The sequence below is a fragment of the Sparus aurata genome, chromosome 12 (genome assembly GCF_900880675.1).
Source record: "Sparus aurata chromosome 12, fSpaAur1.1, whole genome shotgun sequence".
Classification (NCBI taxonomy): domain Eukaryota; kingdom Metazoa; phylum Chordata; class Actinopteri; order Spariformes; family Sparidae; genus Sparus; species Sparus aurata.
In genome coordinates, this window is record NC_044198.1 from 8189562 (window position 1) to 8214217 (window position 24656).

The 24656-nt window shown below is 41.5% G+C and overlaps 1 protein-coding gene across 11 annotated transcripts in view; it reads right to left on the reverse strand.

Moving 5' to 3' along the window:
• vav2 (vav 2 guanine nucleotide exchange factor) overlaps positions 1–24656 on the reverse strand; it is a 238393-nt gene that overhangs the window by 25696 nt on the left and 188041 nt on the right. For 7 of the 11 annotated variants that reach the window (XM_030434880.1, XM_030434884.1, XM_030434879.1 and 4 more), the window contains exons 5-11: positions 22852–22957; positions 22083–22097; positions 20029–20127; positions 17773–17841; positions 16270–16370; positions 6664–6763; positions 4328–4423 (exon numbers count right to left, since the gene is read on the reverse strand). In XM_030434880.1, coding sequence (XP_030290740.1) covers positions 4328–4423; positions 6664–6763; positions 16270–16370; positions 17773–17841; positions 20029–20127; positions 22083–22097; positions 22852–22957 — 586 coding nt within the window. The remainder of the gene's footprint in view (positions 1–4327; positions 4424–6663; positions 6764–16269; positions 16371–17772; positions 17842–20028; positions 20128–22082; positions 22098–22851; positions 22958–24656) is intronic. The other 4 variants (XM_030434886.1, XM_030434885.1, XM_030434878.1 and 1 more) reach the window with 1 other exon arrangement.

Below are 24656 nucleotides of genomic sequence, written 5' to 3' on the forward strand. Positions count from 1 at the left end.
GGCCATTCACACTGAGGATACTATCCCCCTCATGTCCTCTACTCATGTAGCTTGAACAGTCATTAGAGCGGAGACAAGGACATTATCCCTCACTGGCTTCCCACCAGTAGCAGCACGAGCATAACTACAAGCTGTCCCCATTAGAAAAAACAACCATATGGGGTGACCGTGCAAGCAGCTTGTTACCACCAACATATACGTTTCTTGTTAGGCAGTACTTTAGTGGCCGTAGAAATTATTAGGGCAGCAAAGAAGGACGTCAGGTGAGATAGTAAGACTGACAAGTCCACTTTGCTCAGACTATTGAGAAAAACTCACACAGGAGATTGTCGTTTGCTGAGTCCAGTGTGAAACCAAAAATTAATCTGGTTGTATTTTATCATACTAACGTAGTGACCTTACATTGCATACATAATGTAACCTAGTAGTAGTTTTAGTGCCTAAACCTTCCCAAGTACTTAAAGTTCCTATACCAACACAAGTAATTTTAATAACCACACAACATGTCAGATACGCCTGCTGCTGAACGCTGCAATGAGAACAGTGATTTGGGTTTTGGGTGTCACTGGCATCTACGTATTGAATCATTTTGTTAAGAGGATATGTTGCACAACCAGGAGGATTGTTCAATTTCTGGGCCCCATTTCACCTTAATTGAATTTACTTTTATCCAATTGACCTGCTGACTCAGCAGACCTTTTCAATACCCTGCTCTGTTACTTTCACAGAAGCGAGAGCAGCCACAGTGACAACATGCTGCAGCACAGCCCATAAACTCAACTTTATATGAAAGATATGAGCACAGGGGTTTATAAAAACACTGCAAATTCATCAAATATTCAAACCCTGCTCGAGGAGAATTACTTATGAGATGACTTTGCTGAATTCACTTTACTTAGAGTGCAGCTACAGTACATAAAAGATGAAGAGAGCAGTGCATTCACACCATGACCGAACAGGGAAACAGTACTGTGATGATATCTATTGAAAATCAACTGAGGATGTGCCCTTAGGCATGACTGGACACACACACACAAACAGGACTTGTCAGTCTGAATTGCCCCTAGGCCACAGCATACAACAGTGTTTCACCGCAAAGCTGTGGGAAGCAGTGAAATGGGGTGCGTTTAATCTGATTAGTGCACGGCTGATTTGACCTCAATGCCTTGCTGAGAGTCCTGCGAGGGGGTTCGAATCAAACTGATAGAGAAGTCGCAGCGGCCTCTGTGTAGTCCTGCAATCACCTGACGCAAACACTCGCCTCCATCCCAGTCCATTACGCACCGCATCATGAACTCATATGCTCATCCATAATTGAGATGCAAAGTCAATTAATCATGGGGAATATTACTGTGGCCAGCTTGTTTTATACATGAACGCCAGGAGGATGGCTCCAGGGAGGAAATGTTGGCTGCGATATGAGTGGTCAGACATCGTGCTTAAATACATTTGCATATCAGGTCAGTCTGCATGAGTGCATGGCTGCAATGAATGATTATCGCTACCAGTAGCTTATTAATGCTTACCGGTAGTTCAAAACACCTACGGAATTGAGTTAGAAAGATACAAGTGCACATGTTTGAGAGGCAGAAATCCTATAAATGTCAGTGAAATTGTTGTCAAATCATTTTCTATCTATAAACTAAGTGAGTGACCTGATGCAATACTAACGGACCTATGATAGACTTAAGATAGAATTTTAAAACTGAAAAAAAAAACAACCTTCTAAAATGAGATATACGCAAAATGCAAATGAAATCACTTAGAAGAAAGAAACTTGTTTTTCATAACTCTTTGAACCTTGAATTTGAAGTAAGACTCTAACTGTCATGCGAAACACAAAAAGTTAGTATATATTCTGCCGAGAAACACTTGCACAAAGCCAACAACCTTCGGCTAAATAATCTCGAGTTGCTTTTTATGATAAAAGTCTTTTTCATGATAAAAGTCTCACACACAAGGCAGAGCAACTACAATGGCCACGATAAATAAAAACCAAACATGAAACAAAGCAGAGGGACCAAAGCAGACACACAGGACAAGCTGTATTAGTTTAAATGCCAAGCAGCGGTAAGTGTCACAGCAGTGACTTTTTGAAGTTGCAAAGAGCAAGTAACAGTTTCCAAAAAGGACAAAGCAGTTGGTCCCCAAATTGCTGGTGAACCGGTCACAAAAACAACACAGGCAATTTCGTGTGGTGAGGCTCAAAGCCTGGAAAACTGTGACAGAAAAGGAGGGGAAAAAAACAACTGTCACCAGTCAAATATCACTGACAGGAAATGACAGACTAGATGCAGGATAGTTGTTAAGTGTCGGCCAAAATGACAGCAGAAATGAATCATCCTCTCTATGATGAAATCTCAACAAATGACGAGTCTCACAATGCGGCCTGCTATTCAAGGACTGTTTGAGTCTACATCTTACAAACAAAAATTTATATTTGGTGTGCGGAGAAGAAAACCTCCATCTTTGAGCGCTTAAAAGGTCCTACAGCGAGGTTACATCTTTTACTTCCCTACATTAGTTAGAATACACAGTGTTTGAATACATGTTCAAATCCTTTGCTTAAGTAAAAGTATGAATACCAAACAGTAAAATATATGCTTAAAGTAAAATTCCTGCATTACAAACTGTAATTAAATAAAAGCATGCAAGTATCATCAGCAAACTGTACATAAAGTATCAAAAGACCTCAATCTGCAGTAAAATGTTCCCCGTCAGAGTAGATGTTTAAGGTTGTACTACTTTAAACACTGTTGAGCAGTTTAATCTACAGCAATGCATCAATATGTTTCAATCTCTGAAAGGTCAAATTCTCATGAGCTCATCCTTCAATTTATCAGACACATTCTAAAGGATCTAAAAATGAAGTAACAAAAGCTGGCAGACAGATAAAGTGTATCAAAAGTTTAAAAAAAGAAATTCAGAAGAGAAGTGAAGTACAGGTATAAAGTTGCATACAATGAAAATACTGATGTGAAGCACAAGTTACTCAGATTACTGAAGAACAGTACTTCGTAACATTCAACCACTGAACCCACAAACGTGTTAGAGGACCTACTGTATAATACGTGTGTCATCTAAAGACCCTCATTCTGTGTTTAAACATCACCCTTCCCGACACCGTGCCAGGTAGAAAGTCATAGCTTGTGTATTTTAAACGGAACATCTGTTCATGTAAAGTGGTTCATCTGCTTTATGGATCACAGACGGAGGCAGCTGTCTTACTTTTGGACATTATGCTCTGAAGAGTCTGTATCTTTCCCCAGGAGCGCAAGAGTCTATAAAAACCGGGGGATGGAAATTGACAATCATTGCTTTACCAATAAATCGCTGAATAGGCCACTTCTGTCGGAGCTTTACAGTCCACGGCGGGGTGGGTATTACTGGAGGAGAAGTTTGAGAAGTTGTTATCATCGTACTTCTTTGTCACAGTGAAACTCGGCCACTGTTCAGGTACACTGCCCGTGACTGCTGTGAATCCGAGCCGACTGCAGCTTCCCCCTCGAACCAGCACGCTGCGAAACTATTCAGAGCCACCTTTCAAACCCACAGTGTGACAGTTTGATATTTAAAAAGTGAAAAGTAAAGAGTGAAAAAGCAGTTTCTGTTCTGTTCAAGTGATAAATTCTTACTTTCTTTAAAACCAAGGACATCTTTTTGCTTGCTTCTTTTTGTGTTGCTTTCTGTTCCCTTAAGCAGCGAGCTGTTTCGCTCTCTCACTGTCGCCCCTCTAAAGCTTTCTCCTCCTCCTCTCTGCTCGTTCAGGCTCTTTTCTGCTGGCTACCGAGGGCCCTTGGGGAACATCTCTCTCTCCTGGCTCCCATATCGAAGGACCCGGATCGTCATACCGCGGGCTTCGATGGATCATTGCTCTCCTATGTTTTACTATCTCCTCATATCTGTGCTTTTGTAAATGTGATGCCTCTTCATTCGGATGTTTTCTTTTTTTATTGCCAATTATCTTGTATGGCCTGCACTCTTTCCTCCTCTGTGGCTCTTCTTCCACCATTTTTCCCCCCTGCTTAAAATTTTTTTTTCTTCCCTCAGTATCCCTTGATTCGGGGGTCTAAGGACAGAGGATGTTGTTCACTGAACAGATTGTGAAGCTCGCTGAGGCAATGTGACTGTGATATTGGGCTGCTTTGATTTGATATTCAAAGAGCTGTAGAGCAGTCGAGGATGAATTAAATCTGTTGCGAAAAAGCCAGTTATGGTCCTATTTAGGCTTAACTTTGCTGTGAGAGTTGTTTTGTTTACCTCATCCTCTCTTGTAGGACTAAATGTTGTCAGAATGACTGTACTGCAGTTGTGAGATGCCTCGTACCTTCAGTAGTAGGTGGTACTTCAGCACCCTCTGCATGGGAACCACCAGTAGATCCTGCAGCTTGAACTTCCCCTCCTGCACCTTCATAGTACATTCCTGTGGAACGACGACACGAGCACAAGGGCCAATTATCACAAGTTGCATAATGCAGCATTGCACATTTCCTACTAACAAGCATCAATTCACGGCTCAATAATTCATTGTGTCTTGTTGCATCGACTGTGATTGCTTCCACACATTCACGGGGGCATTCCATTAGCAACAACGAGGCCAGTTGATTCTTCTGGGGGCACAAAAGCTCCGGTCCGCATGCTGACTGGGAAATTCTTACGACTAATGAATACATTTCTATAAACTGCACCGGCTCCGCAAGAAACTGTCTTTTGTGAGCAGCGTCCTATAAGATTCCCTCACAGCGGTTTGTGTAGGCGTCTTTATTCAATTTCTGTAACCATGCAGCGACGAGGACAGCTTATCCCTCTTTTAAAAAACAAGGACAGTAGGAAGCTGTTTCACCCCGTTACAAAGCTCTCCTATTTTGAGAGAAAGTATCTGTGTGTCAACTACCCGGGCTGTAATCACTTTCATTTTCAGCCCAGAGAGCCATTCCTCTGGCCATTACTCCCACTGTTAAAGGAGTGTTGGCGTTCTTCTATAATCAGTTCAGATTCTTGTAAAGAGTCCTGGAGGAGAGGGGATCAGAGATATGGCAGCACACAAAGAAGGAGGTCTTGCAGACGAAACAGACTCCAACTATCACAAAGATTTGTAACGTCAAGATTTGTGAACTCGGATAAATTTAGAAAGGCAACTACATGACAAACAGGAAGCTACTCAACTAAACTGCTTAAAGGCAGCCACTACAAATCCTCTCCACACTTAACTTATTATAATATTTATAATATCGTAAATCAAACGGTTTTGAGTTCGTATTTGCAAATTACATTATCTGCCTCTCTGATTTTATCACAATTGGTCCTCAAAAATGGCAAATTTGGACCACATTTATTAATGTATTTAAATCATTAATTAGTCAATGTCGTCGTTCGTTTAACGGTGAATTGTGCAGTGATATTCATCTAATATTTGTCTGTTAAATTTGCATAATTGCTTATGAAACATAGTTGCATGTCATGCTTTTGGTTTTTGGTTTGTCACTTCCTGTTTTATTTTGTAGATTCGCCCTCGTGTGTCCCTTGTGTATTAGGTCTATTTCCCTCTTTGTCACTACGCCTGCATCTCCTGCTTCTCTAGCGTTCCCGTGCCTGTTCCCCTGGTCCTTTCTATGTCATCTGTCTTCCCACTGCGTTCACTGTAGCTTCTGGTTTGTTTTCAGTTTTGTGTTTCTCTTTAGTTTTCGTCCTTGGACATTCATTTGCTTGCCTTCTGTTGTTTGGATTTTGGATTGTGTGTATCAGCTCATCATGAAAGCACGCTTACTGTTACATCTTCCTGGCAGCCTCTGTGTCCGCACCATAGTTGCAAACCAAAACATTGCATTTTAGAAGGCAGCAGTCGTTTCAATTTTCTTTTCAACAATGTTTTCGTTTGAAGTCACACAGCTCTCTACTGCATTGCTCACTGTGACATCAGCCTTTTATTGTTGAATAGTCAGCTTTTTTAAAAACCTTTATGAGTTGCACAACTGCAGGAAACTGGTTTGTTGTTCACCTAAAAAAAACATACCAAATATCAAAACTGACAGCTGCCAATAGGGGCATCATGGTAGAGCACGCATCCCATGTATGGAAGCCTGTCTGACTCTCAATGGCTGTCCTACCAAAATAAAGGCTGAAAGCCCAAAGCTCATCTCAAAAAATAAAAGTTGCTTAGGAATCTTTCCGCTGACCAATAAATGGTTTCAGCTCTAATGGCTGCCACACACTGTATCCGAATAGGCTGATGACATGATGTCCACTTAGCTGCTTGTCATGATTATTTTTTCCTAGTGATATGCTGCACATACCAGGAGGGATTGCCTGATATGAGAAACGCTGTAGTCTGTTAATACACTCGGGTAAAACTGATTATGCATTCTGTTTAATGCGCTACAACACATTTTTTGTGAGTCGTGCTGCTTTTTTCTACCATCAGGTGTTTTTCTGTGAGTCAACCTCACAGCTAAAACCACTTAAAAGCATTCAAATGATCCCTTAAGGGTTCCATATCACAGGTTTTTAGGTAACTATTCCCATAAACAGCCAAATGTGTGTGTTAACCTTACCTTCTCAGTCATTTGTATTCACTCTGAAACAGAAGCTACACAGTGTTTTTCACTGAAATGCATCAATTCCATGGATTGTCTTCTGCTGGGGGTGAGTGCTGAAGGACATTACCTCTACTTTGATCTTGACTTCCTCTCTCGTTGCTATCAACTCATCCAGTGTCTTCTGGGCGTTCTCCATGTGGCTGCAGTACTGCCCGTAGATCAACAACCTGGTGAGGGATACAAAGCAACAAGACTTGTTAATCTCAATACACTGCCGCAGCATGGTGAGGAAATTACACATTCCGATAAAGTAAAAACTTTCAGATAAATGTTTGACCATGGCTGCTTCTGACCCAAAAACATCTACTACATCTTAATTTGGTCGCACTCACGAGTAAAGACTCAAGTCGGTCTATCACTCAAAAGTATTTAGAAGATGAAAGAAAAACCACCACGGTCTCTCGCTTGCTGATTACATTTCATTCTTACGCTTTTAACTACATTCACTCCCACAAGGCCGTCTGCTGCTGAATATCTTACAGACGTTCCAGCTCCAAACGATGACACATTAAATGTCAGAGAAAAAGACAAACCTACAGCTGAGACATATTTCTGCTTCTCCTCTGCGAGTATCGGAGCATTTGAAGACATGTGGGCTAATGAAACCTGTTCAAAGCCTATGGTGAAAATCTAAAAATGAGAACTAATGAGGCTCATTCTGATTTTCAGAATGTTGGAAATGTGTCACATCTTTGTAAAAACATAGAGACAAAGGAGATTGCTGTTTGAGTCCACAATTAGCTGGGAGCTGAATCATGTCTTAGAGCCCTTGGGCAGTGTACGGCACAATAATGTGAAGATTGATAACACAGTTTGAGAGGTCAGCCTCAGAGTCATTTGGCACTATAGGGGGTGGATAAATTAATATGTGAATACATGTATTATGATGAGGAATATATGTGAATATCATGAATAAGTAATGACTGGATTCTGATCCCCGGGCAATATTTGGAGGGGCGGCATCCTCTTGCCAATAAACTGTAATCACAGGGCTCTAATGAACAACGCTGCTTCGTATCAGCGACTTCGCAGAGCTCCTCTTATCAGCATGTGAGGGAAAAAAAAAAAATCTCCTAATTTTGGGCAGCTAGGATATGAGAGCTGTGTTCATTAGATATTACAATGGGACTCTGACACAGATCTGTGGGTTCAGCTGGGAGGAAGTTCAAAGTCATCTTGCCTGGAGGATGCCACTGCACGTGGCACACATTTTCATCTCGCACACTCACTGAGTCAAAGTAGGGCATTGGCACGGCTGGTATATGGCGAGACCCCCTCCCACCCCCACTCCCCCATTGAGTTGGCACTCTGGTCTCTTAATCTGAATCTTGAGTGGGGCGAGGCGGTGCAGAGAGCTGGCGCGCTGAAGTCTAATCAAGCCTCTGATAGATCTGTGATGCAGACAAGAGCAGCACTGCAAACAAACCAACCAGCGGAGGTTTATATGATGGTGGTGGAACAACAGGGGATTCATCTACAACACGATTTTTGAGGTATTTTCGGTTTCAAACTGATTTTCACGTCATGGCTTCATGCTTCCAGAATCTGTTTCCCGCTTGATGAGGACACAGTTCACTGTAGTTTACTAGTGACAAGCATAGCTCCAAACACAGTTTATGAACGCTAACTCTTTTTTTCATGATGTTATTTCATACATCTAATTAATCTAATCTAATCTGCATGGTTGATGCTGTCATAGCTCACTAGTAACAACACATTCACGGACATTAGGTTGGAGACGTAATTTACCTGTTGGGCAACTGACTTAAGAAAATCATCATCTTGAGTTTATCCCAAACTAGCAGTTAGTCTGAGATGTCACTTTTGGGCAGGTATCAAAGACGCTGGCAAAGCAACACAGTACATAAAATATGTGGTGCAGAAACGTCAGACAGGTTGTGACTGAATACTGAAAACAACAACAAGAAAAAAAGGTTGTGGTGTCACATACAGTATCTCCACAATACAAATCAAGTGCCAGTTGTCTACCCAGAAGTGGCACGTCGATGTTCATGCAATGTCATGGTGATTTAGTTGTGGCAATTAGTGGATTTATCAGTGAGTTAATTGTGGGAAAAAGAGCAACCAGTTTCAGAATTGATGAAAATTTTCATTTTTCAAACAAAAATGTCACGTTTGGTGGTTCCAGCCTCTCAACTGGATAATTTGCTGCCTTTCCTTGTCTCTTAGGATAGTTAAAAGAAATACTGATAATACTGTACAAATTATGGAGTGCCACATGCAATGAGACATCCATTATCAATACATAAACATCTGTTTCTGTATATGTTGAGGCTGTAAAACTGTCTTTCAGTGGTGAAACTGAACACTGAACCAAAATCCTCATTTTGAAAGCAGCATTTGCAACTGTCAGACCCAGTCACCAGTCAATCATCCTTTGCCGCTCAGAGCTCCACCACTGATCACTGGAGCTTCGCTGGAGCCATGGAGGAGTTTTGACCGCAGCCCTCCTGCAGCGAGGCTCCTACCCTGGTTAAACTGGCCCTGGGCTAACAAGCCCCTGATTAAGACTTGATCTACACTCGGGGAGACAGCTGCCCTCAACTCCCGCCCCTTAAGGACGACAAAGTGATTGAGATTAATGGGTCCCTGATCAATTATAAAACGGCAGGCGGACTGTGCAGTGTTGGGGGTATCCAGAGGCACCCATCATATACTGAGTTAACAGGACACAATGTGACATGAAGGTCTTCTTTAAAGAAGCTGCCATATGACAGGAATGCAAGGGGCTCGAGCTTCTGGTGTGAAATGTGGGAATTATAGCAGCGTAGGAGTTTAAGTGATGTAACCTATGACTGTCAGTCACAAGTAGAAGCGATGAAAGGAGGAAGGAGAGATATTGAAGAAAACATGGGAAAGATTTACTTTCTATCAGGAACCATGGTAGTGTCCTCACTCTGGATCTAGATGGCCTGAGTTAGGAGAAAAGCTCCTCTTGAGCCTCTGTTCTCGCCCTATAACTGCAATTGCACTTTCTGCAAGAGTTCAAAAAAGCCAAACTGTTATGGTAAATCCTGTCTGATTCTAACGCCACTGTTCCTGCACCACTCTGTCACAAGTCTTGCCTTGAAGGCATTGCGACGGCCTTTTTGTTCGGAGTGTTTGCATGGACAGACCATGTCAAGCCCTTGGTGATGTGGGCCCTCAGGTTCTTGAAGTGGTTCAGACTCTCCACTATGGTCAAGATAATGAGGGTGGAGGTTCCTCTGCTTTCATACTAAATTCACAATCAGCTTCTGGGTTTTGCTTAAAGGCGCTGAGGCAGTTGCCTGGCCACTACAGTGTCAGATTCTGCTCACCTTCACCTTCTCTTGATAGACCCTCTCATCCCATATGGTGATCAGGCCTTACCACAGCTGTTGGGTTGGAGTAAGAAGTGGCAACACAGGCCAGGGCTCGGAACACAGCCTTGCCGTGCTCAGTGTTGTGGGTAATAGTGAATGAGTGTGATGGGTACTATTGCAGCACTTTCAGGAAGCTCTCTGAACTGTTGGCCAGATGGGTAAGTTCCATGTGCACGATGAAGTTTGTGACGTCGTCAGTTGACCTGTTGGACTGGTAGCCAAACTGAGTCAGGTCTTGGGTGCTGAGTAGTATTACGCAGATGTTGTCTTTTATCAGCTGCTGAAAGCACTTTACGGCCACTTAGGTGAATGTCACTAGACAGAAGTCCTTTAGGTCAGAGTGGGGATAATGGACTGGGTCAGGGATAGATTGAATACCATCATATACACTGGTGATAATCAGCACAGTCCTCGAATATGTGACTGGAGATGCCTACTAGCTATTCATGTGTTTACCCTTCTGAAAGTCCGCCTCATGTTTTTCTCTAAGAATGTGTTTGCCAATGTGAATGCCATTTCTTCTTCTTCAGGGGTGTTCATTTCTGCCTCATGGGTCTGTAGACTAATGCTACTAGCATGCTTAGAAATGGTTTAGCTGCTGGAACTGGGACTCCACTTTGTCTCTGTACTGCCTCATAGCTTACCAAACCCCTCTCTCCCCGTCTTGGGATGCTCTTGTTTACCTCGACATTCCCAGAAGCCAGCCCTGAGTTGCATGAAGCGGTCTGCCCCTGTCCGCCTAGCGTTTCTGAGTAGGGAATGTTTTAACTGTGACTGCAAGCAGAGCTGTGCACCAATTTACGGAAAACTGCTACTTCTGAGAAAAGTTCTTCCTAAAAGGGCCTGTCTTGTCTGAAGGCTAGATATAAAAAAGTTTGTTTGCATGCTCATTTATACTAATCAGTGTGTGGCCTTAATATGGGAAATTTGCTTAAAGGAAGAGTTTCTTTCACAGTAATGGCAAGAGATGGATGAATGAATATGATTAAGCGAGTGCTTTGTTTGCTCATCGGGCCGAGTTGAAAAGAAGGCCATCCTTTTGTGTGTGTGTTTGCACTTGTGAATATGTATTTTTAAGTGTACTACTGTTTGCCCTGAGCTAATAGCTCATTCTCTGATAAACCCAATCCCTGATTAACCCGCTGTGCACGACCTGTTCAGCATTAACGACAAGCATAGAAAGTTCGTGACTAAAACAACTACACCTAAAAGTGGGGCATTTAGCAGCTAAAGTGCCAGTTGTAGCGTATATTGGACTAACATCCATCCACTTAAAGCACACTCAAGTTCTCAATGTTAAGTCTGGTTAATTTCGAGTCATTTGAGACTTACAATACACCACAGCCACCACATTACAACAGCTGACAGGTGATCTAAGTAACACTGATCGTCTCATTACAATGCCATGTTCTGCTGAGATTCCTTGGGTCCTGGCATTTATGTGGATGCTACTTGGGTGGTGTTTGTCACCCATCCAAACATGTTTGTGGACAAAGTAAATCCCCCACATGACAACAGCATCCGATGGCAGTGGCCACCCAGTAAGTAAATGCACCGTGCCACACCACAAAAACTGCTCAGGAATAGTTTGTGGAACACTTCAAAGGGCACAAGGCGTTGACCGGGCCTCCAAATTCCCCAGATCTCGAACTGATGGACCATCTGTGGTCCGATTCCATGGAGGCCCCACTCCCCAACATACAGGACCGAAAGGATCCAATACAAACTTCCCGTTGCCAGACACCACAGGTCACCCCTAGAAATTGCCTTTCTGGCTTTCAAATGGGAAACCACACAAAGATTTAGTCTGGGGTAAACACAATCCAAAAACTGTATGCCAGAACATCAGCTTCATCAAATATGGTAAACTTTTCAAGTCCAACTATTAAAAACAATAAGAAATGGAGTTATGTATTTATTGGCCAAGGCGCTGAGCAGATGTGATTTTTCAGTCTGTGACGGGAGATGAGTAGTGTTTCCACCGTCCTGTTTTCAGTGGTGAGCTCATTATACCATTGCGGATTCAAGATGGCAAAATTAATTTTATTAAGATTAGCCTGAACCTTCTCTGTACTGAGGAAGTAACAATTTTCATTTGGCAAAAGCAGAGTGCAATGATAGTCTGGATGTATGGTTTGACCATGCCCTGGATATAGGATGGGCTTTTGGGACTTTAATTTAAGAAAAGATACAATATAGTCAAAGCACTTATGTTCTTTTGAACATTCATTTAAAATGGCGAGTCCAGTGCGACCGTATCCCTGCTATCATCTTATCAAATTAGTTGTGTGTTCAGCATGTTAGAAGGGTGAGGCGTAAAGCCCTGTGTGTATGTAAAATAAAACAGTGTCTTTCATCTCTTTCTGGCACCACAATATTACTAATGCATTTGTTCAAACAATAACTGGATCCTCAGTCGCCGCATTGTGTGGAAACAAGTTATACATATATTTTACACATTTAATAACAGCCTTTCATATGAGACTCGAGAGGCCAGTCAGAGGCTCTGTCGTCTTCACTGAGACAGGCGGTGCAACAAAAGGCCTAATGACACGCAAACACACTGCTGCGTGTAACCACTCTTGGCTCAGTCATCCATAATTAGTCCGTGACACGGTTATAAGCACACTCCTTACTTGACAACTACGTGTGGACACATCGCTGTGGGAGGGCACCCGTCATCGTTTCCTTTTCTCTGCTTGCAGCTCAGCTCTAAAATAGTATATTGCATATACAAGTAAGGAGAATAAGAGATTCCAAATATCCAATAAGCTGTCTATTCTGATGTATGTATTGTGTTTATTGCAGAGTTTTATGCTTTGACTTCTTATGCATTTAAGCAAATGTCAAGTTTTTATGTTAAAGGAGACAGCAAAGACAAAATTGTCCCAGTCCGTATCCCTGAGGTCCAACACAAGTGCCAAGTGCACTTCCTTCCTCAAAGAACATTTGCAAAGCAGATTTTAAAAGTATTTAAAATCCTGTATTGTTCAGATTCATGTTTACAAACGTCCACTTCTCTCCCCTGCCTTTACTGATGTCATGCATGTTTAAGTTTTAACTAGTAGCTCGCAAATATAAGCTGACATTTTTGTATCTGTGAAAGGAAATATCAGTACAGACACCTCCAAACAGCAGAGTTGTTAGAGACAGTTTTCCTTTGGGTCAGGGAGTTTGGTGGTGCAGTGAAAACTTGCTTTCTGCGTTTATATTCTCTTCAGTGACGGTGATATTGCCCCGCTGTGCTGGCCTGTTTCATAATGAGGATGCTGTCGTGCATGTTATTTCACAGAAAATGCAATTTTGAGTAACTGCGCCCTGGGCCTTCACCCCCACCCCTCACGGAGGCCCGCGAGCCGAGCCAGGCGACCGAGGAAATCTCCAAGCAAACCAGAAGTGACAGGCTGTAGAGCCGGCTAATATTCTCTGACACATGGCATTGGGACCCCCTCACCTCCACTCAGCATATCCAGCACACGGCAAATGAAGTAGAACATAGAGCAAAGACCTCCAATAAAGAGGCTCATAGTGCGGCCATGATTAGGCACTGCGAGGATATCAGGAAGCCAGATTACTCCGGAAATGAGTTGGGGACCGCGCAAATGAGGATATCAACAAGAGGGTACTTAGGTGCCCATTTAGTTTATAGAACTCCCTCTTAGCACACTTTTCCATTGAGCCCCGGCTCTGGCTGTTTAGGAATCGAGAAGTGGTCGAGATAAACCGGTGACATTTTCAGCGTGGCATTCAGTTCAATTACAAATAGAACAAAAAAAAAGAAAGAAAAGAAAAGCTTTTCATCTTTTGCACCGACGTGTGCAAAAAAAACAACAACATACAAGCACATTGTTGTAAAGGTCACAGGGACTTACAAGCGTAGATAACCAAATTAATTATGCGCAGCCAGGTCCTCAGGAAAATCGCCAAGATGCCCGGTGAGAGCCGTGCTGTGTGAGTGCAAATCCCCCGGTCACTGGTGCTTATCGCCACAGTCAGACAAGACGCCCAAGTGGCTCATAATGAGACAGGTATATATGTCAATCACATGCAGCCTGTGACGCACAGGATCTGCAAATCTAATGAACCTGTTTTTTCTTAAAATAACCCTGCGCTGTATTTCAGAGAATGTCGCAAAAGGTAAATATCAACAACAAAACTGAATGTCATGAACAGATCTGTTTATGAATAGTGAGTGTCTGTCAGAGCTAGAAGGTTAGAATCAATTAAAAAAACAAAACAACCAGGTAGACGATGTGTACAGACTTTTGCAAGGTTTGTACCCCGTAGTTCCAATAAATATAACTCTTAATGCAACAGTACACTTTTTTTTTCGTTTAGTGTGATCCCAACCTTTTGCCAATAGATTAAAATGTTAAGGTTATCACGACAATGTCTCAGTCCGGAAAGTTTGGCTGAATGGTAACAAATCCCTGCAGTAGGCATGGCATGATGAGAACATTTCCTGCCACGGAAATCTCGGCCAAAATAATTCTGATTCCCTATATATCTACCAATAGCCTACTTACAAAGGATAGTAAAGGACAACACCCAACTCAGCCTGAGTCTGTTCACCCTGCTGTTGTCTGGCAAAAGATACAGAAGTATCTGCTGCCCAACTACCAGACAACAGAGCAATGTACATTCTCATGTAGCATGAGAGGACATATACTATGGAATTATTTGCATTGATTTTAACTTCAACAAGGCATTTTTTTAAACCAGTTTTACCATCTTTTTTGTACACCATTCAAAATCGACAACCTAAAATCCTGATCATCAAAACAAGGTTGAATCCACTCAATCGACAACGGAAGTGTACTGCATATGGTTCTATTTTCCATGTTTTTCTCCCTCCAAGAGCATCTTCTCAGCCTTCACAGGGACCTTTGGCTTGCCGCACAGTATCTGGGATCGCGTGCAAATGAAGATTACCAAACCTACGCTCAATCAGATCAGGGAGTCAGATGAGCTAAAACCAGGAAGGAGATACAGTAGGAGTGTGTGCATGCATGTGGGAGACAGAGGGAGAGAGTATGTGCCTGCCTCCATCTATTAGTAGAAAAAAGAGTCCGTAGTGTCAGACTAACTTTGCGTTACACGGCCCTCCGGGCTGAAGGAAGAGGCCTGCGATGAGCCTATTACCTATGCAAACTGACTGTCGCCCAGAGAAATACTGTGACTGCCAGTTTCAGGTCTGACGGAAGGAGAGGAAGGGAGAAAAAAAAATAAAAAAATATGTGTGCTATCAGGATCACTGCGCAGGGGAATATAATAGGTACTTATATATGCAAGAACAGGTACAGTGTGTGTGACTCACTCCCGCAGTAATGGCTGTATCATTTGAGAAGTGTGTCATATCCATGGCTGTGTATGGAATCATGGCCGGGGCCAGAACCTATCATCACCATCATTACTATTACCTATGAAGCAGCCGCACTCTGCTCAGCAGGGGGGCAAATCACTGCACCCCTCAGGGATGCAAATTATCCACACGTTCCTCAGCAGCTGGCCACGACAGAGATCCATTTGAGAGAAAATCCTTTTTTTAGCTGATAAAACTCAGCCTGTTCGCAGCGTTTTCTACTCCCCACATCACTGAAACCTCCTTTTTATCAAGCCACTTCTGTCGATAACAGGGTTTGAAAACATTACTGTCTTATAGACAAGTGAAACAATCCGTCCTTGGAGCAAGAATACTTTAAAATTATTACTTTCCTGAAACAGTACAGCTAAGAAAATGACACCTGATTTCAGCATACACTTGAAACAAGCTGATTTTGCAGGAGCAGTGTGAATTAATCTTGGTGAAAAGGGATTTTTTTTTCTGTATATCTTACGAATATATAGCTTGAAACGTATATTACAGAAAAAATTTACTGGATGTGGAAGAAGAATGCATGTAAAACTGGGAAATCCAGGCTGTTAGAGAACTTGAGTTAAGTTCATATATACGGAGCATGCTGTGCAACAAAGAAAACAATGTGTTAGTGTAAGAGGAGAGAGACAACAGTGCAGAAATATCTGACTATCCAAAGCGGTCTTGAGTGGATTTACTCTGATCGTTTTAGTTGAACGGGGAACAATTGGTTTTTAATGCTCTCTCAGCTTTTTCCTCTAACGTCCTTTGTGCTAATTGACTTATTCTTTGAGCGCTAATCTCAGCAATCCTCTGACTGATCTGTGGATACTTAACTTTGATGCTGCCTCCTGAATCTGAAGGGGCAGAAGCTTCTCTCCTAACACAAGTGGATAATCCAACGTGTGCATGTGTATAGACCGACAGCATGTACACATTTAGGGTAACTTGCCTTTCCTTGAAGTCGAGGAAGATCTTGCCCAGGCCACTTCCTCCACTCACCATGTTCAGGTCGATGGCTCGCAGGAGGGCAAAGTGGACTTTGATTACGTCCTGAGTGAACATCAGAGTAAACGTTAGAATCTACCAAGTCTTACGCATGTTCCTTTCTTTATACACAGTTAGAGGCCCATACAGATACAATTATATGTACTGTGGATAGTTTTTCTCTTAGATATACTACAGTACAACAGTGGTGCAATGGCAGTACTCATCCCAAAATGTTCACATAAGACATTCCTTATGGTATGCCTTTGATTCAGATTGTTGCAGTCTTCTTTGTAAATGCAGTCTAATTATGAGCTGTACAGTACTGATTAGAGGGACAGTTCACCCCCAAATGATAAGGATACACTTTTCCTCTGACTCAAATCTGAAGGGTTATTTATTAATCTCGATTGTTTGGGTGTATATTCCAGAATTTTGGAGATCTTCTCTTGGGTATAATGGAACTACATGGCGCTATTTCCTTTCTGTATCACGGTGCAAAAGGATCAGGGGCGGCTATGGCTCAGGGGTAAGCCAGTGTCTTGTTATCGCAAGGTCGCTGGTTTGATTATAGTTACTAGATACTGAACCCCAAACTGCTCCTGATGTGCTGGTAGGTACCTGGCATGGCAGCCACCGCCATCACTATGTATGAATTACTATAAGTTGCTTTGGACAAAAGTGTCTGATAAATGCCCTAAATGTAAATGTAAATGTAACTCTACCTATGGACAAGAGGCTAGCTATCTAAGCTAAATAAGGAAGATGCTGTTCATGTTTGGACCGCACACTGTCACAAGCAAGAGCCTCTTGACCATGAGCAGACGCACGCTTGATAGGTGAATAGCATTACAGATGATAGGGAAAACCTGTAGTTTTGATTAGGGGTGAACTGTCCCTTTAAAGGTTAAAGCTGATGTCATTCAGAATGTTTCTTATTGTCATCATATGCTTTGAAAACACAAACACCAAAAAGTTATCCTGCTCCGAGACCAATCTTCAGTATTTTTTGTTTTGGCAGAGGTAATAATTCTAAAAATACTGGACAATAAAAACTAGGTTGGAAGATTGAAGCCGATGCTCAAAGAGCATGCTATCATTTTTCTTTTAGTTGTTTACAATGTAGTTATTTGCCACAATACTGAAATGTTGCTTTTCATCTTATAAATTGATTATTGATCAAGTTGTATACCAAGCATCAAAGCCCACTGTTAAATTTTTCATAAGGAATAAAAAGAAGTCTTATGTATACCCTCCACTGTGATGAAAACACATAACAATGACACCAAGATCTCTGTGCATTTCGAACCGTGAACTTTGCATGTCGTTACCCCTCTAATATGCATATATATAACACATCCCGTCATTCGTGCAGCCAACCATTCACATATTGAATTATTCACATGGTGGGCGCCACATCTAGCCGTGCTGTATAGACATAATTTTCTTCACGCGAGCGGCTACTCACCTCAAGATTGACAAAGATAGCCTCCATGTCCTGTGGACTCAACACTTGCTTCAATGGGATCATGTAATTCTACAGAGAAACAAGAGAAAAAGCAGGGAAAATGTGTGTCCGTCATAAAACAACAAATACTGTCTCAGAGTTCTCATTTTCTTCTGTTAAAATGTAGTGATATAATGAAATAAAACTCTGGGCAAGCTTTTAGCAGATCTATAAGAGTTTATTTGAAAGACAGCACAACTGAAAGTTAACTGCAGCAACAGAGAAAATCAATACCAGGCCTCGCTGTAAAAGATGTAGCACATACCTACCTTTGTGTTCGCCGACTGTGTAAAGTTATTCAATTTCAGGATATAAAACCGCGTCTGCCATAAATACATGCCATACAGCTGTTCTCTACGCTGCACTTATGCTTACAGAAGAAATACCTGCCCACTGTGTCTCTAAGGTTGTTTTATGGTTGTCACATTCCATCATCATAATAATAACAAATAGATCAACTAAGAAGCAACGGAGAGATGACAGGCTTTATTAACCCCAACTCAATTAAGCTTAACGGGTCCTCTGATCATAAGAAGGTTATTTATTCTCATTTAGTCTCATGTCGGTCTGACGCGGGAAACACAGGATACACATTTGGTTTAATGAAATTAGTGAAGCGGGTGATTTGTGGCGCGCCATCAAATCGCGAATGAAATCTGTCAACGTGGAAAGTAATGTGTTAGCAGCGCTGATGTCAACAATGGTTCATTATCACACTGAGAGAGATGGTGTGTGTGTCCATGTGTGTGCGTGTCTAGGTGTTTGTGGGTGTGTGTGTGTGCTTGCTACAAAAAGAGGACCACGGTTTTTAACCAACAACCGAGGACACTTTTGGGAAGCGGGGACGTTTTGTCCTCTCAACTTGAAAGGGCCATTTTAGGGTTAAGACTTGGCTTTAACTGTTAGGTAGGAATTAGTTTAGGATAAGGGTTGGGGTGAGGCATTTAGTTGTGATGGTTAAGGTAAGGGTTAGGGTTAGGTAAGGGGCCGAGGAATTAGAGTGTAGCGCAGGTCGCATTTTTCTGTCCGAACCAAAATACGTGAGAGAGTGGGAACATTGAATGTTTGCCTTGAAAAATAGCCTCTGTTTAATTCAAAATGTAGTGACGAAAATGACAAACTCCAGCACATAACAGTACATTTAGTCTCTACAAGGACAGTTGGTCAGTTAATTAATTAATAATTTATTTTTACACTTATTTAATTTTACACTTACAATTTTAAACCAAAACAAAACTTTTCTCAATTCAACCAATTTTTACACTATATTTTCACTAAAAGCAAAAACAATTTCAATGTTGCCTACTTTTGAACAATTTAATTTTTATGAAAAGTTCTTCCATTCAGACTATTTTTGAGACTATAGTTTCACAAAAAAAAACAAACACACTAAAACAAAATGTTTATTAAGCCTATTTTTAAACACATTTTTGAGTAACGGAACTTGAAAGCACAAGATCAATTTAGCCTAAGTTTTCACCAAAGGAGTTCGAAAGCACAATGTCAACTGACATGACTGAACATGAACTGATCCCAGACATAACTTTCAGATCCAAAAATGGTATCGGGTCAGCTCTATAGGAAATGTATTAAGTCAGTCAAGGTCCTCACAACTTCACAACTATGTGTGTAAGTTTGTTTTTGAGTCTTTGATTCCGAATTTTTAAATTAAAACATTTTATTTTGCAGGGATGCGACTTAAGTCTATAAGCAGCAGTGTTGAAACAAGTCCAATGATATAACAGCAGTAATACGAAGAAGAAAGAGTTTGCGTAGGGCAGGTGAACGCTACATCAATAAGAGGTAAGGATGTATATCACTAAGAAAATGTTTTTCAAATTCATATTTTGAATGTTTAAATATATTTACATTTTATTTCCATTTTTAAGGTAACTTCCCAAACACTTGTTGCCAATATGCATGTGTCTGTGTGTGTCCTTGCGCCTGTGATGTGTAGGGCCAATATTTAAAGCCCCAGGGCTCCGTGTCTCCTGTCGAGGCTGAGCCATTAATAACAGAATCGATCAGCTGCTGTGACATTTGTGCTCTCCAATGAATCTGCCAATAGCTGACATTTCCATGCTGTGACCCGGCCCACAGGCCTGAGACACCAACAAAGAAGAAGTGACAATGGGAAAGCTTGTGCCCGGACAAAAAACGCACTTTTATCAGCACACTCCAACGTAAGTGAACTGCACATTCAGCACACACACTCACCTTCTCAATGTCCTCTAAAGTCTTGTAGTACTTTGCTTCGGTCTCCTGGATTTCCACTAAGCAGCAATTTCTCTTGTCATCTTCTGTCATACCCATTTTCTATGATAAGAAAAGAAATGTGACTGAGTCAGGGCAGTTAGTTGCATTTTTAGATTACTGACCATCTTTTAATATACAACTTAGTCCAGATATAAAAAAAAAAATGTACCTGTGTTTTTAGCATGGTTAATTAGGATGAGGTTTCTTGTTTGTTTAGTGGTTATTTTACAGTTTATAATACATGAATAGAATATTCATACAATATGCCATACAGTATCTAAATTTATGACATACAAACAATGTTTGGGTTTGTGACCATCTACATTTTCCTTCATCCTTGCTGTTGCTGTTTTTTTTAAAAACCTTTTTAACATGTCCCCTACCATTCCGGGTGCAAATTGGTTTCTCTTTATTTCCACACAGTGTAAAATCTATAAATGCGCTCTTGAAAATTGCTTGAGCTGTGTAATCCATCATATTGCATTATCTGCATGAGATAATGCATTGCAGACGTTTCCAATTATTTTACACTTGAACTTCATTGCCATGCAACCACAATGGTACCATTGACAAAAATTAATGCTAACTTGATGCTGACCGTGATGGATTAGACATCTCAAGCAGGTCTCTCATGTCTGTTTAATTTCAATTCACCAAGATAATCCACTCATTATCGATAATGGCTTCCAGGGAGTCCTGGGTATAAAATTGATTGGATAAGTTGTTTTTCATACTGTCAGAATGAATGAAAATGAATGGAAACCAAAAGTTGCAATATATAAAATAAAACTGTAAAAACAGGGGTGCCCAAAATGGGGCCCACTGGCCAAAGGTGGCCCACAATAAGGCTTTGTTTGTTCTGCTAGATGATTGTAGCGGAAAAAATAAACATGTATCTTCCCAATTTACAGCAATTTTATGTTTTGTGAGGTAAAAATTTAGAATCCCTGAAGTTGGGATTCTGGGACCATTTTGTGTCTTATCAATACAACACGGTACAACAGGGGCTTGCTTTGGCTCGTGGCCAATAATAGAGGAACCCCTTTCTGTGAAGTGTTCAAAAATGCCTAGGAAAACAATAAACGTGATGTTCGGTACTGAAGCTACTAGGCTGTAATTTAGGTTGGAATGTGCTCCACAATCATTTTAAAATTTGAACCACATCAACATGTTCACCCACACTGACTGAATACAGTTGACTTTAGTCAGAAGGGGATCTGTGTGAGCTGCTGAACCTTTCTTTGTCGTGTGTGTGGGCAGGCGGGCTGAACAAAGCATATGTATGCAGCCTACATGTAGATTCCTCTAGGGGTTTTTAATTTAAAATCATGTAAGCAGGAACATTGTGAGGGGGCGGTGAAGGAGGAGGAAGAAATACAAACTTATCCTCATAGATTGTTCTCATGAGACCTCATGTCTGAGTCTCTGTGAACAAACATGTGTATGTAATTTACTGTATACAGTACAGGGTTTCTTCGAAAGAACCATATACTGTAAGTCATATTGTCAGTGACTCACATAAATGACCATGGTAAAAACATCCATTTTCTCTGCTGTGGTGGTGACATGAGCAGCCTGACTGTGCAATAGCTAACAGTGCCATCTGGGAGAGATTTGGCTGCTGATAACTAGCGCTGATAATAATGAAACTGGGGCTAACAGTGTCGAAACACAGGTCCAGTCCAGGCCTCAATCCAGCATGTGATAAACCAATCAGAATCAGGGCTCCAAGCCAGCAGGATAATGTTTATTTGTGTCGTGCTCTGGGGTGTCCGTGTGGCAGCTGGTGGTCCTCGCTGACGTCAGTTAACACTGCAGTCAGCGAGCTGAAGTCACAACTGTCTCTGAGTCAAACCCCAGATGGGTTTGCCTTTCCCCCATATGCACGGGTCAGTAATCTAACTGGCAGGTCGTTCTCTCGGGACGCTGGGAGTTTGTTTTAAATGAAGTGACGGAGGGAGTTAGCTGACAGGGTGGGGTGGGGGGTGGTGAGTCAGAAGCATAGCGGCACTCACCTGCATGTATCTGATCTGCAGCATGGGAAAGGCAAAGCAGTGCAAGTGAGAAGTCAATCGTATCATCAGTTATGTAAGAGACATCTAAGGGCGTTTTTGAGATGAGATGTCATGCAAATACTATACGATGGTCCCAGAGACATTGACAATACACATCACAGAAATAATGTAAGTGTGTGGTATCTCTTCTTAGTGCTAATTGTTCATTGCTTCTTATCTGGGAATTGCGAATATATTTGAATGCAATAAGTAATAATAGGTCAGATTAAGTGTGCTGAATGGATACAGGCACTCTTAAAGGTGCAATATGTAAGAACCAGCCACCTGTGGAATTCATACTTAAAATAAATGGGAGGCTGCATATCAACAGAGAAACCGCTAATCGCTGGTAAATGTTGCTGCCATTAGCTATTTAGCTCAGTTAGCCATGCAGCTAGCAGTCCATAGCTGGGAGCACTGGGATGGTGTTTATTCAGTTATGGAAATATTTCTGAGTTTGTATTATCTCCTCATTCATCTTCATCATCATTTCTGAGTTTGAATTTCTTCTCCGCACAATGTGTTTTTAAGCGTGGTTGGGTCCCCCCCTTCAAATGCCTCACAGTGTTCTGTTTAAATGTTTATAAGCAAATTCTTACATATTGCAGCTTTAAGGTGAATGATAAGGTAATCACTGAACAGATTCACAATATGACAAACAACTGAGACAATAATTCATTAAAAAAACACCACCAATAACAAGGCAGAGATTGGTGGCAATGGCCCTCACCATGGGTTGTCGTACTTCCACCTTAATGATGTCCTCGTAGATGTCATCCCCATCGTCCTCACATGGCACGCAGTCGTAGATGTCATCCTCACCCAAGTCATGCTCACTAGGGACAAAACACATTCACACAAGTAAGATGACGAGCTGTATAAGAACACATCCTGAGCTCACAGGATGAATCATTTATATTCTGCCAAAAAAGCCTGATAGAGTATGTCCACTCTGAAAGCTGAAAGGCAACAAGTGCAAACTCATTACCTTTCATAAGCCCAGACTGGAGAGTGACATTGGCGTTGCAGGCAAGGGGACACAGTTCCTGATGTTCACAAACCTCCATCGACTTGGTGTTATTGAGTGGCATTTCCCTTTAATGTGTTTATGTTGCTTTGGCACCCAGCTAGCTAACTGACCTTTAATTAGGCAAGCTGCCAGCAGAGCAGCGACAGTTACTGTGGAGAGAAGCGTCTTCTGGGACGGGTCCTCAAGCTCTGGCAGCGCCGCACTGTTTCTACCTCTGCTCTGTGAAAGCAATTATTGTTTGGGAAACTTACTGAGGCAATGGAGAAGCCTCAGCAGGAACACGATTTGGCAATGGGTCCATATCGATGGAGTTAATAAAGATGGAACCGTGGGTCACCGGAAAGGAAGTAAATGCTTAAATACTGTAAAAAAATAAAGGCTGTGAGAACTGCCTTCTGAATAATGGAGGACTGGGGTTAAAGCCTGTCAACTGCTTGCTTGTTTAAACGAAAAATCCATTCACTGCCATTGTATTGAGGTTGAGGCCATGAAGTGCTCATGTCTTATGTTGCCATGAATTCAATGAGTAATGCTGAGGATCCTGTTTTACATTTTTTTCTAATTTTTGTCCATCTTCTGGCAAAAAGCACAATTTAAGGTGTGCAGAATTAGATACTCTTTGTAATGTAGCCATGGATGTGCCTGGATTACTTTGATACTGAAGAAAAATTTGAACTGTGACGATTCTCAAGCAAGTTCTGGAGTTGAAAAAAGCATCCATGGTTTATGATGTTTGAGTAGAGTTATGGACAAGTATTTCTGACGGACATGGAGATAATGATATCTATTGAAAGTGTAGGTCACACCCATCTAACAACAAGTGCATCATGTCTGTGTGCTCTGATTTGATTAAATTATGTTGAGTTATATATAAGTTCCCAATCTGCACTGCCTCCACATGCTCAGAAAAAAGGACCAGTGAGTTATACTTACAAAACCTAAAAAAAAAAACCCAAAAAGTCTAGTTGCTTATAACGAAGCAGCATAGTTATTAGTGGTCCCTGTTTGCACCCATGGATCAATCATAGGCAAGTTCTGGAGCTATTATTAGCATCTTTGGTTGATGGTTTCTAAGCAGATTTTTGGACATATAATTGTGACAGACAGGGAGATAATGCTATCTTCTGAAATGTAAGTCACACTGAATTTAACAATATCCTGTATGTGACACCTCTGTGGGTTTTTACGTACATTTGTCTATTCTTTGGCATATTGGGACCATTTTAAAGGCTGCAGAATTATTTATTAACAGTCTCTGTTTGTACAGACAGCTATCACATTGCTGTGATACTGAAGAAAACTATAGAACATTCTCAGACAAGTTCTTGAGTTATAGTTACCTTCTTTTGTTAATGTTTTCTAATATTTATGGATATATACTTGTGATGAAAATGGAGATAAAGTTATCTACAGAAATTGTAAGTCACACCAAGGTGGCAGTCCAGACCAACTAAACCCAGACCAGGTCACGACCAAGACCAGAGTGCATCAAGAGCATTACCAGG